At 42.1% G+C, this 14,010-nt stretch overlaps 1 protein-coding gene across 5 annotated transcripts in view; it reads right to left on the reverse strand.

The window, feature by feature from the left end:
* Positions 1-14,010, reverse strand: part of MYH10 (myosin heavy chain 10) — a 73,086-nt gene that overhangs the window by 5,402 nt on the left and 53,674 nt on the right. For all 5 annotated transcript variants that reach the window (XM_083597664.1, XM_083597661.1, XM_083597660.1 and 2 more), the window contains 11 exons: positions 11,045-11,216; positions 10,234-10,446; positions 9,561-9,705; positions 8,557-8,763; positions 6,951-7,055; positions 5,499-5,651; positions 4,668-4,916; positions 4,065-4,277; positions 3,171-3,383; positions 1,025-1,186; positions 647-775 (listed from right to left, as the gene is read on the reverse strand). In XM_083597664.1, coding sequence (XP_083453790.1) covers positions 647-775; positions 1,025-1,186; positions 3,171-3,383; positions 4,065-4,277; positions 4,668-4,916; positions 5,499-5,651; positions 6,951-7,055; positions 8,557-8,763; positions 9,561-9,705; positions 10,234-10,446; positions 11,045-11,216 — 1,961 coding nt within the window. The remainder of the gene's footprint in view (positions 1-646; positions 776-1,024; positions 1,187-3,170; positions 3,384-4,064; positions 4,278-4,667; positions 4,917-5,498; positions 5,652-6,950; positions 7,056-8,556; positions 8,764-9,560; positions 9,706-10,233; positions 10,447-11,044; positions 11,217-14,010) is intronic.

Genomic DNA, 14,010 nt, shown 5'->3' on the forward strand with positions numbered 1-14,010 from the left:
ATTTTCTAGTATACATCAGATGCACTTTTGAGCTACTCAAGTCTACCAGAAATAGCTGAGTAATCTCTTTTTTAAACTGGATTCTTTTGACCTCAATCTCCTGGTTCTCAAAAAGTAAGGCACCCCTGCCAACATGCAAAGGGGTCTAGATATTGACAGCCATTTCGATCAGAGGAGCACAAGCTCCTCAAAAACATTATCTGTGCTTCTCCCCTCCACGTGACAGCCAAAAAGTCTTCATGAATCTTGGGGCAACTAAAAGAGCCACAATGTTTGGTGATTCACAGTCCCACCTAGTTTTAGCTGGTCAACTGTTCAGCACACACTCACTGTTTTCTCCCATTTTCTTCTTTTTGTATTTGGACTCTGTTCAAATTGGACTTTGTTTATAGCATTACCCTAACCCAAGAGAGTTTGATACTGAAGCCTGACTCTACCAGATCCTTGAAAAGTATTCAAATCAACTACTTCAAACAGATGAACCATTTTAGCGTGTGCGCTTTAAAAGTTGTGCCAAAACCACACACACTCAACTGCAAAGCATCTGTAAAATATACACACTCAACTTGCAGAATGTTAAGAGTCAAAACATTCCTATCTCCACCTTAAGCCACGGGTATATCTCAGGCAGCTTTCCGTGCCATACCTCTTGCAGTTGAAGAATTTCTGCTTCAAGGCTTTTGAGCTTTTTCTCATTCTCCTTCGACTGAGCAAAGATTTCGTCTCTAGATGCCCGGGCCTCTTCTAGTTCACGCTGATAATCTTTCATCTGAGCCTGAAATTTAAAAGGCATCTTAAGACCAAGACAATATATTTATTCTGAGAACTTGGCCAACCAATCACATGGCCAGAATTTACTCTACACATCTAGAGTATCCAGTTTTGATTAGATCCTGTTTCTATTAATGTTGATCAATTATATTCAGGTTATCCAGGTCTTTTTCTCTGTTACAGTAAGGAGAAGCTGATAAGTACTTTGGGGGCCAAGGTTTGATTAAATTATTTCAGGAATAGCTGTGCACACCTGCAACTTGCGCAACTGTTTGATTGCTTCGTCGCGGGCTTTGTTTGAAGCCTCTATCTGAGCTTCTAGGTCTTTCAGATCTGCCTCCATTTTCTTCTTGGATGCCACAGCCAAAGCACGCTGCTTCCTCTCATCTTCCAGTTCTGCTTCCAGCTCTCGGACCTACAGGGCAAATCAGTAACAAGCAAAACAGGAAGACAAAAGAGAAGAATTCAAAAAAAGTCCCGCAGTTTGGAGCTGCCTATAAGGAAGGATGAAGTCTGGGGAAAACATTTGTGCGGTATTTAAATAAATACAGAGACTATAGGATCCACATGCCCTTATGAGGATGCCGTAAAGAAACCCTCCGATAATCCACATTAGCTGTTCAGGACACAAGCCAAGCAGAGGGCATATAAGCAGACAAAAATGCAGAAGAGCTACATGGGCTACAATCACCTATGTTTTCACTTGTCCAGTGATTTTATGAGCAGTTTTTCACCAAGAGCTTCTATCTCCGTTGATCCATAGCTCCTGTGCAAAAGCTTAATATTACAGGTTATTGAAGCCAACCGTAATTGTTAACCTCATAGTAAGGCCAAAAGGGCACACTTGTTCATGGTACACCGGTTCCCAAAATGGAGACAATAAAAGCTTTGTGTAGTCTCATTAATTCTTCAAAGCAAAATGGAAAGTAATTTATGATCAACTATGCAAAAAAAACAAACCCTTAAAAAACCTACTAAAGAGCTCATAAACAACTTAATGTGTTTTACCGCAAAACCAAATTAAAAAAGAAAGAGGCAAAGAATATGGCATCATTTCCTGAATCAGAACTTGAAAGACATTTTCTTAACAGACTTTACAGCAGCTTGCATACAGTAGAAAGCAACACCTACCGTATTTTTCGCCCTATAGGACACACCGTCCCATAAGGCGCACCTAGTTTTTGGGGGGAAATAAAGGGGAAAAAATTATTTCCCTCCCAGGCGCGGGGCTGGGGCAGGGGAGGCCCGCCCGAGCTTCCCCCGACCCCAGCCCCCAAGCAGGCAGCTCTCTGCAAGCCGTAGGAGCCCAGCGCTGGCTCCCGCTGCTTGCTGAGAGGTCCGCGAAGCCTGGGTGCGCTGATCTCAGCGCGCGCAGGCTTCGGCATGCTGGCAACTCTCCCGCTGCTTGCGGAGAGGTCCGCGAAGCCTGGGCGCGCTGATCTCAGCGCGCGCAGGCTTCGGCATGCAGGCAACTCTCCGCAAGCAGCGGGAGTGCTCCCGCTGCTTGCGGAGAGGTCCGCGAAGCCTGGAGAGCGAAAGGGGTCGGTGCGCACCGACCCCTCTCGCTCTGCAGGCTTCAGCGAAAGCCTGCATTCGCCCCATAGAACGCACACACATTTCCCCTTCATTTTTGGAGGGGAAAAAGTGCGTCCTATAGGGCGAAAAATACGGTATTTCTACCTCAATAAGAACCTCCAGTCAGCAGCACCCATACTAGAATTGAAAGAGATCTGTTGAAGGACATCTGCACTAAGCAAAACTCCTAAGCCAGCAGTTTACAGTCCTCCTTTACAGTTGATAAATCAACAGGTCCTCCTTGACTGTTTCCATATTCATAGTGCTCAGCACTCTGTACATTAATTACAACAGCAGAAAGGAAGCTATAAATTCCATGATCCAGGTTCACTCTACCTGCCCTCAGTCATGTAGAGCCAGCAAACTGCTTCCCCCCATCTGGCATTTTTCTAACACTGGTTCAGTGAATACTGAATCCATAGGCATTACACATGTATGCAAGATTATGATAAATCGCTATGGACTTAATACAAATTAAGATTTTCTGATTTATTTACCAGAGATTTTCAGCTTTATGCACCCTACAAAACCTGGGTGGGAAAAAAGCCTAAATGAAACGAAATCTGGCATTTTGAGAATGCTTCAGCCACTGCCCTTTCAAAGGAATAATGAAGCATGCATGGAAATTAGCATGCTAGAGTGTCATGAATGAAGACAGATTTTGATTGGCTCTTGGGGTTAGAAGGACTTGTGCTTCAGGTGACTAACATTCCAGCTTCAAAGCTTAATAAAATCCAACGACCTACCGCTTTAGTTTGAGGGACACTTGCTCAACAGAACGTATAACCACAAGTATGGTTACTTCTGTATGTTAAAAGCTTTACCTGTTTTACTAAGAGCCTCTTCTTCTCCTCATTCTGCTCATCTCTAGCCTGGAGATCCCGCTCAAACTGTGCTTTCATGGCTTGCATGTTCACTTCCAGGCGCAATTTGGCATCTTCTGTGGCTTGCAACTCATCCTCCAGCTCTTCCAATTGTGTCCGCATCTCCTCCACTTGTTGCTCCAAGGTGCGCTTGGATTTTTCCAACTCATGAACCTACAGCCGCAATCAAATGATTAGTGTTCTTACATTCCCATTTTTTTTAAAAAAAACAACAACAACCTGTGAATAGCTTCTTAAATAGTATAATTATTTCAACAAATCCTACATTAATAGGGGCATTAAGTAAGATTTTTGCTTGGATGCCTCAAGTAATAGGTATAAAATCGCCAAACTTGCAGATAAAATACATGCCAATGATGCCTGCCCAAGACCTGAGGTCCAAAATTCACACAATATACTGTTGGGTCATCAGACCAAGTGGATTTGGGCTTGTGGGTTGCCCTACCAAAAATATTGGGAACCACAGACCTAGAACACATACACAAGTGCTCGTGCCACATATTCTTCTGCCTTTGGAGAGCACAGGAATGGAAGCCGCTACCATAGTAGAGAACGTAGAGCTCTTATGTTCAGAAGAGTGTAAAAGCTGAAGTTACAACAATGAGAAAAATGCACAGAGACAGGCAACTTTAACCCTAGGACTATGAGCATTTGTGTTTTGAGAACCTTCCAGTGCACGCAGCTGTTGAAGCATACAGAATTCCAGAAGTCTTCTCAGAACATTAGAATGAATGTGCTCCAACTGCCCAAAGTTCAATTTGAAATACAACCATTGAAGCACTTGTTCAAACTGTACTACATCATTCTCAGTCATGCAAACAGTACACCACTCACATTTTTGCCCACATCATCTTTGGAACTCATCAAGTCTTCCATCTCTGTCCGGAGTTGCTTGTTCTGCCTCTCATATTCTTCACGGGCCTCCAAAGCTTCCTCCAGGGCTCGCGCTAGAGAGAGGGCTTTGGTTTCCTTTTCTCTTGCCTCGGCCTCTGCACGGTCCCTTTCCTCTGCATAGCGGGCAGATATGTTCTTCTCTTCTGCCAGCATCTGAGCATCGCAACATATGCAAAGTTGGAAGAAGTCGGACATAAATATAGATTTCAAGCTCTTAGCTTCCAAATTACCAAGGTAGTTTGATACTTTGCATCTCAACCTTGAGAAGCTCTGGGGCAACCACAGTGGATGTAAGAGATGAGGGTGCATTTCTTCTCCTCTCCCCAATTCCTCAATATTGATCCTGTTTCTCAAGAATGCATTAGGATTCCTGAAAGCCCCAAGTTAAGGAGCCAGCTGAAAACCAGTTTAGATATTCCAACAGGTCACAGGTAGACCATGAAAATAAATACCTATGTAACAAGATTATCTACTGGGCAAATAATAGCTAACAGCTACATGTATCATCAAGAAGAAAGCAAGAGGATTTATATAGTGGTATACCTGATCAAACTTCTTCTGCTTTTTCTCCAAGTTGGAAACAATTTGGCGCTGATGATCAAGGTCCACTATTAAGTCATCAAGCTCCTGCTGAAGACGGTTCTTGGTCTTCTCCAACTTATCATACGCCATTGCCTTTTCTTCAAGACGCTGGCTCAGAAGTTCCATGTCCTTCAGTAGTTTCTTCTTGTTCTCCTCCAATCCTTCAATAGTCCCCAAGTCATCATCAACCTTCTTTTTGGCATCAGCAAGCTGAGTTTAATGAGCAACAGAAAATCACATCGTTATGACCTTTCTGTGTTTGGCAAAGAGACAGACATGCGTTGTGCAGGTGCAAGTTGGCTTGTTTTCCATTGAGATGGCAAGGTTCTCACTGCAAAGCTGTGTGCAGGTGAGGGCTTACACACAAGGACAGCAGATGCCTAGGCTAGAACCAGATAGCATGGAGAAACATTCCTTCATTCAGGTCAGTTGCCACCTGCAGTAGTACAGACTACCTGCACATTTGTTTTTACTGCAGTGTGAACTAGATCCATTTTTACTGAATTTATTGTATTTAATTGGTGGGAATACACCCCCCGCCAAAGCAGCTGCATCCACTATCCAAGCTAACAGGTAAAAAGACTGGTATAAACTTGAAACGCTTTGCAAGAAATCAGGAGCGGTGCACCTTGCCAAAAGTTCATAGCTCCTGACGTTTCCCTGCTCCGGTACTTGAGATACAGTAACGAAGAGTTGGGAAAAGCCAATTCAGTTTAAACTAGTCTAAGACAAACCTGCCTGGAATAAAAACACAGAGATGCGCAATTGCCCGTGTATTCCATGACTTCTCACCTGAGACTGCAGAGTCAACACCTGTTTCTCCAAATTCTTCCTGGCTTCCTCCTCTTCCTCCTGCTGCTCCTGCAGATTGTTCTTCTCTTCCTCCAACTGTCGAATCCTGCTACTCAAGTTCAGTTTCTGGCGAGTCTCCTCTTGCAACAGCTCCTGTTGTGGGAATGAAAAACACACTCATGTTTATCACTTGTCCTGAGAGAATCTGAACTTAGCCTGACGCAGCGGTGTTCAGTATGGAATGGGGATATTTACAGGGCTGGGTAAGGATGTCAAGTTTATGCTGGGGTAATCTGAAAGCATTAACTCATTGTTATACAATTTGGTAATGAGATGCATCATTACAGATCTAAAAGCAGTTGACTGGTCCCAGCCAAAAAGAGCCCTCCGTTAAAATGAAGAAATAGCCCAGCATCTTATTGTCAGGGAACGGGATGAGACTGCTGCCATTAGGAAAATGACATTAATTGCACAACAGGAAAAGGGCACTTCAGAATTGCCAGAGCTGGTCATGCATTACAGTGGAAACTGGGCGATGCTATCACTGCAGCGTTACCCATCATGCTCCTCAGAAGCAATTGTAAGCATCAAAAGGACATAGGGAATCCTGTGCCATAAAATGTCCAAAGTTGTGTTAAAGGGTTGAACAAATCCTTGAAAGGGATGAGTTGAATCCATTATTTTAAATGTGAGCATGCAATTAAAAACCTTGTCTTGTTCATCTTCAGCACAACTCTTGAGACAGAATACCTTTATTTCTACTGTGCAGATAAGGAATGAACCAAGAACAACAAAGGGTGCTGCTCCATGTTGTAGATCTGTAAACACTTTGGGTCACCTGCTCAGAAATGCTTGTGCCTTAACTTAACAGGCATGTAAGTTCACAGGAGTCGTATTATCTGTACTACAGCAGCCGCCGTTCTAACAGCTGCATGGAGGCCCAGCTTGGCTTCCCTCTTATTAGCATTCCAGCTTGCCGTGAACACCTTTCCATTTTGCAGGGCATTCATAGCTGGAATTAATTTGCTTCTCTTCTTCTGATTTTATGTATAATGACCGATTTATACTCAGGGCAGCATTTCTTGTGCCCTTCCATGAACAGGAGTCCTTTGATCTAGTGGAGGTCCCCATTAATGAAAGAGGAGGGGAGGCAACTTTCACCAATTCCCACTGCAGCTTTTATCCACATTGTTCTAGAGGACTCCAATATGTCGGAGCAAATTTTGGCAGGGTGAGCAGCTGCAAAAAAAGTCTCCCCTCCTCTTCGGTTAGCTGAGGTGTCCACTGGATCAAAATTTCTTAGATGAGCAGGAGAGCACAACTACAACCAGCCCCTTGTACTTCCATTTTAATTTTTGCTTGGCTTATATATAGGTTTTTGCTGACTTATGGGAGAATAGAATAGCAGAAAAGAATTTCAAACAAACGTGCATTCTAGAATTTTAGACATACCTGTGTATCTTGTAGCTGAGACTCCAAACTGGCAGCATCTTTGGCAAATTTAATGCCTTTTTTCTCTGCTTCTTCCAGGAGACTTGAGACGCTCTCCAGCTCATTCTGCAAAGCAAAGGAATCTAGAGGTAATGTACTCACATCTTGCTTGTGAGAAAATGTGTTTTTCCAAAGCGACATCCTCAGTATAGGATATTCGTAACAGTATTCATCTAAGGCAATATTTGAAATATCTATGTTCTGATGTCTCATTGCTATGTCTGTGACTATTTACATGAGACTTCGCTTTAGAACATGCAGTAGATTTGAGAAACTTCAATGGAACTAAGGAGAATCTTGCTATTTGTTTCCTCCATGACATTGACAAGTACTTTGATAACAGCAACTGCATTCTATTGATTCCAAAAGTAGCCCAAGTGGACCCATTTGCAAGACATTTGTTTTGCAGCTACTTTAGAAATGCAGTTGAATAACCCACCTTTTAGGCATGCTTGCTTCAGGTTCTGTAAGATTATCACTACTGCCCTATGTCAAACAGAGCTAACAGAACTCCTATAGGTTCTAGTTCTCTGACCTGACCCGATCTAATCTAATATGGTAAACTGGAATTGGCTGGAAAACAGTATTTCAGTTCTCTTTGCATGACTGGGCAGTTGTGTATTACATGAGTGAAGCTTTTTTACAGCTTCAAAATAAAGTGGCAGTTGAAAGGCTTGAAATTTATTTAGAAGTTTGACCCTGTGCACATTTTTACTGTAGAATTTTCTTGAAGCAGCTTAGACTGCAAAATAAATAAAATAAAATACTGTCCTTTAACACTTCCAATATATTTCATGATAAGTCCTAAAGTGTTATGATAAACTGTAAGAGAATTTTAAAACTATTCTCCTCCACCTATTGCAGCAGTTTCTGAGTGGTACAGATTTCCCCCAAAGTATTCTACACCCATGAACCACCTCGCTGACATTTTTACTGCTCATTATGTTGGTTATATACTAAATGGCCGGAAAGGATGCAAGGCCCTGGAGCATAGTCCTGACCCAAGGCCACCATTTCTTAAGAGCTTTTGAATACTTTTATTGAAAACTTCCACAAAACGTTTCAACAGCCTCCCTAAGAAACTGATTTTTTAGTTTTAACTCTACTGAATCTGTAGTGAGCAGAATGAGGAATAATTTTCACTCTGCCGTTTTAAGTAACTTTCGCAAAATTCAAAATGTTTCTCTGAGCAGGATGTGGCTTGCATGGGGGAAAATGGGCACTTCAAGACAGGGGAAATGGTACAAGAGCTCTATAAACAGTCTCCTTGTCACAAGAGGAACAGTCACATTGCATTTTTCAGGTGCTTAAAACAATTTCAACTTTCAAGAACCATATCAATGCAAAGGAGAAACTTTGCATGTGCTCACCAAAGGATAACTAGTGCAACACAAAGTATTACCAGCAGCAGCTCCCGTCCTATTATCTGACATTAATGCTACACCAATTTTTCAAAATACTACATCTGTATCAAGCAGGAGCATTTTAGAAGGATGTTCACTAAACTGTGTAGTCTGACCAAGAGTTCGTGAGAATAAGCTAAAGAATCGCCCATCCAAATCTTTACCTGCAGTTTGCTTGATTTTTCTGTAAGTTCTGTCCTCAGCCTCTCTCCTTCTGCAACCTTGGCCAGCAATTCCTGTACCTGCCCATCCAGCTTCTTCCTCTTGTGCTCCGATTCAGATCTAACCTGCTGCAACACCTTCACCTCGCAGGCCAGCTCCTTGTTATCTGTTTCCAAGCACTGCTTGTTCTTTTCAAGATTTGATTTGAACTAGAAGCAAAAGAAAGGTCATCACACTTCACCTGCAATATAAAAGCTAGGCTTCACCTGCAGCAAAAATATTTCTTTCTAGATTCAGACTAAAATTCACTGGCTTCTTCAGTTGAGGAACCACAAGTTTGGCCATCTGATTTGAATTATTAGCTGCTTCAAGTTCAATATGAATTTGTTTTTGAAACCAAACAGCTTTAGATATTGCATTGCAACACAACTGTAACACTTTACTGCGGAAGTGTCTACAAATGCATGAATTTGACACGGACACGTATGCTACCGGCTACAGTCATAACAGTGGTTGCAACAATGGTTATGTGAGCAATTAAATCATAAAAGTGAGGCCTCATTTGCCAGAAATATGTACCTAGGGTGGAGCAGGAGCTGCCACTGTAGATCACAATTCCACAGGGGACGCAAGACGACTCAAATCTTAACACTTTATATTTTTTAGGTGCATATCTGTGAGCAACACCCGTATGAGCAAAGTCAAATGAGCTTGCATTTCTGAGATAGGTAGCAAAGACTACTGCATTTTCATCCTTAATCTATTGGACGTTTATCTGCTGTTCTGTTCAAAACTGCTGATAGGTTGGTTAAAAAAATGCAAGATCAACTGACTTAACTAGACAAATGGCAGCCATATCCACTGTGCAGTTATATTATGAAAGAAGAGTATTAACATCTGTTTGAATGTATTATTTAATATATGAATATCCTGCCCTCCTTCAACTGAACCCAACAGAGTATATACAAAGGGCTCTGAGGCAGTCTCCCGTGCATCTTCCACTCACTCGTTTGGCCTGTTCAAGCTGTTCCGAGAGCTCTTCCAAGGCTGTTGCATGCCTCTGCCTAATATCCTGAATTTGGGCTTCGTGATTCTTTGTTTCTTCCTCAAGAGCTTTCTTCAGTTCAGCAACTTCCTGCTCACGCTTTGTCCTAAGGAATACCCAGCAAGTCAAGATCTGAAGGTCTGAGCAGCTTCTACCACAGTGTTTATTTTCCAACAATTTTTGCCTCTATGCAAATTTAAGATAGTTTTCAGAAACAAGCAATCTACCAGCATTGCCCAGAAGTAGTGGTAAAAAGAATCCAGTTTGGGTAGAATAACCAAGTTTTAGTTTTAGTTGTTATTCCCCAAAGGCAGATTTCTGTGGCAAGGGAGAGCCACCACCACTTAAATGTTACAAAAAACACCAAACTGGAGATTAATCTGTGTCAGAAGACATGAGGCAGTCCTAAGTTTATTACAATATAAGGAGTGCTGTGTTACTTTTGGAAACTCTTCCTGTGTGAGAGTTTTTACACAGATGTAAGTCATTACTGTTGCTTTGATTCAGCAAAATCATTACATCTCCCAGAGAGTTGTAGCCAGGAATTCAGATTAACCAGAATAGGGCTTGTTCTTTATGAGGAATCAAAGCATTATGAACACATTCCTTGTTATGTAACTAGTCTTCTACTAACCTGAGCTCTTGTTGAGCTGCTGTGGTATCCAAGGTATCTTCCAGCTCAGTCTTCAGTGCCTCCAGCTCCTCACTTAGATCTCTCTTCTGCTTTTCAGCCTTGTTTCGTGAAGCCTTTTCTGATTCAAGGTCCTCCTGCAGTTCTGCAATTTGAGCTTGAAGTTCTCGTATTAATTTCAGCGCATTGTTCTTCTGCACAGCTTCCTCATCCCCTCTGGAAACACAACACAATTTATAGAATAAGAATGAAGCTTGGGGTCCAGGCTTTGCAAAAAGCCTATTCAAATAGATTATTGTATTATAGATTATTGTATTTTATACAAACTGTCCAGAGTGGCTGGGGAAAACCCAGCCAGATGGGCGGGGTATAAATTTAAAAAATAATGTTGGGAGTGCAAGTAGGAGTTCTAGACTTCCACAAGAAAACTTATCAGTGAAGAACCATTTGGCAGTGTACTGGATTCTGTCTATCTAGTCGCAGATGGGAGATCTAATAAGAGGTGGAAATCAAATGGCGTTGATAGCAACAGTGACTAGATTTTGAGTCCTTGCAGATGCCATGACACCACCAGACAACACACACTCCTTGACATCTGCAGAGGCCCACTGCTGCTCCTGATTTTTATTTTATTTTTTCCCTGTCATGAAAGGAAATTGGTGATGCTCAGAAAAAAACACATGTGATACTGGGATGGGCTGTGGAGTGTGCAATTTACACGGCACCCCAGCGCCAACAAAGCAGAAATATGCAGTAATAGCTTAATAGCACCCTACAATACCAAATAACCTGGCACTATCTTTGCATATTCTACCTGGCAAGAGCAGCCTGCAGCTCCTCTTCTTTCTTGGCAAGCTGGATTTTTAGCTCCTCAATCTGGGCTTGCAGCTCTGCAATTTGGTCCTGTAGATCAGTTGTTTCTCCATCAAGTTTCCTTTTAGCTTTTTCCAGTTCTTGACGAGTCTTTTCTTCTTTTTTCAAGCGCTCTTTAGGAGAAACAATCATGGTAAGTGGGGAATTTTTGTCTACTAAACGCTATCTTGTGAGAGCATGCCAAGGATGAACTTGCTAAAAATGAAGGTAACCAAATGGCTAATTCAAGATTTAGGGGCACAGAGTTGCATCAATCCCAAGTGGAAATGCCAGAATTCAGTGCACACATTTAGAGCATCTAACTTACAGATCACTACCACAGGACAGAGCTCCTCGAAATTATCATGTTTCAAATAGCATTCTGTTTGAACACTTCCAACATGAAGAACAATGCAGTCTGGGTTTAAAATCAGTGTTGTAAGAACATAAATGAACCCTAGAGAGGAACAGTGATGTTTCATTTCTTACCTGTTTAATTTCTGCTATCTTCCAAGGCAACAAAATTGGGACTAGAACAACTCTATATGTCACTTATGTAATAATAACTATTGATGTTTTTATCACAATGATGGGACTACCATTCGGCTTTTCTGTGCCAGGGACCAAGATATCCTGGGCTGCCTATCTCTAGAACCTGGGAGGCAGACTTCTTAAGGAAAGGAACTTCTCCCCACAAAGTCCTCAAACTACTACCAAAATCACAACTTGGTGACAATACAAATCAAGGTGTTTAGTAAGGAAGGCTGATTGTTCTCTGACAAGAGCAGAGGTTCACTAGCTAAGAAACAGAACTTGACCAGCCCTGGGAGACCATGATTAGAACCCTCTTGTCCAAAAGCTTCAGAAAAACATCAATTTATTCCACAGTAACTTCTAAGGTAAGGGACGCGGGTGGCGCTGTGGGTAAAACCTCAGTGCCTAGGACTTGCCGATCGTATGGTCGGCGGTTCGAATCCCCGTGGCGGGGTGAGCTCCCCTTGTTCGGTCCCAGCTCCTGCCCACCTAGCAGTTCGAAAGCACTCTTAAGTGCAAGTAGATAAATAGGTACCGCTTTATAGCGGGAAGGTAAACGGTGTTTCCGTGTGCTGCACTGGTGCTGGCTCGCCAGAGCAGCTTCGTCACGCTGGCCATGTGACCCGGAAGTGTCTCCGGACAGCGCTGGCCCCCGGCCTCTTAAGCGAGATGGGCGCGCAACCCCAGAGTCGGTCACGACTGGCCCGTACGGGCAGGGGTACCTTTACCTTTAACTTCTAAGGCAGTTAAGCCTATGTGTGCACCTGCATTTGTGCAGACAAGAAAAAGAGCACTTGGCTGAGGTAATAACTTTGCAGGGAATAGAAGGATCTTTAATGACAACCTGATGCATTTTGAGTCTGATGCATTATGCATTTCATTAAGGAATATTTAGTTTATAGAAAGTTTCTACTCTGAAACATGATTGCATAGCTTGTGCATAAAAGGGTTCTCTGCGCTTTGCTCTCTGGAGACTATAAAAGAGACTCTTGCAGGCAGCTAGCTCTAGCTTCTGGAAAGCACAGCAGACAAGTTTCCATCTGTATCAAATAAAAGGAAGTATTTGCTGGTAAGAAGTTGACTATAGAAATCTGGCTAGAAGCCACTGAAGAATCTTTGGAGTATCCAGAAGTACTCTACAATTATTGGTTGTAGAAAACTGAAAAGAATTTGGAACCTCTTTAGTACCTCTGATGGTTATTTAAAGCACTACTGAAGAGTAACTCTCCCGAGGAGCTTGTCTGAAATATGTAGTCAATGGCTGATGGTCACAGAAGAGGCTGAGGTGGGAAATGTGCCAATTTCCTGTTGGGTGAGATTGTGTTGGGGATAGAATCTCCTCACTCAGTCTCTAAAAGATGATTATTAACAACTCCTGCCTGTTGATTGTTGTTGGTAGAGGCAAAACAAAACCTTCAGTGTGTTAAGATAAGCTTCTGGTCCTCAACTAAAGATCTCATGGAAAGTCTACTTCCCAAGCAGAGGGAAGAAATAGGAACTAGGAGAGATCCATCTCTTAAGTTAAGCCAGAATCTTGGGAGGCTAACTATAGGATTTCTGTTGCCTCAGAGAAGAAAAACAATAAGGAAGACACTTTGGGAAACTGTAAAAATGCATTCTCTTCCATTTTGGACTGCCGATGAAGTGGTATATGGTGACACCTTTATGCTTTCTTCCAGTATCAGGTTACTAAGTGTAAGGAAAGGCTATGACTAGCTTAAGAAATTGCAAGATGAACTTCAAAAATATGGCGGATGCCAGTTGCAATCCTTGTTATTCAATTTCAGCCTCCCTAGCTAAATGTCAGAACTGTAATACTTTCAGAATCAAGTCAGGTGGCCACAGCACTGTAGGCAGAAACTATTCCCAAATTAGGACACAAAAATAAGTAAATGTGTATGGAAAGTCAGAATTCTGTGATGTATGCGTTTTACAGCCAAAAATTATTGCACATCTAAATCCAAGAAGGGGGTTACATATACTGTTGATATTGCAAGTGTAACACTGCAAATATTTCATGGTATTTCTTCTCAAAACATAATCCATCAGTAAATGCCAAGAGCAGAAGGGGGAATTTTTATAAACAGAACATTGGGATAAAGAAAAATAACTCTATTTTGAAGCAAGTTGAGATAGCAAAAATAAATGCTAAGAACTTCCAGAAAGTATTCTAATGTGCAGCATAAACAGTGATGTTTAAAAAAATTGCAAAGAGAGAGAGAGAGAGAGATTGAGAGAGAAGTCAGTGAGATTTGGAAGGCAATTTGGAGTAAGGAAGGGAGGGTATGAAGACTGGAATGCCCCAGTGAGAGAAGGGATCCTGTTCTTGTTGGTATGGCTTTCCTCTTTTGTCATTCCATAGGGCCAACACAGCAACACCCAATTCCTATGAAT

Source organism: Podarcis filfolensis (genome assembly GCF_964270895.1).
Source record: "Podarcis filfolensis genome assembly, chromosome: 2".
NCBI classification, from domain to species: Eukaryota; Metazoa; Chordata; class Lepidosauria; order Squamata; family Lacertidae; genus Podarcis; species Podarcis filfolensis.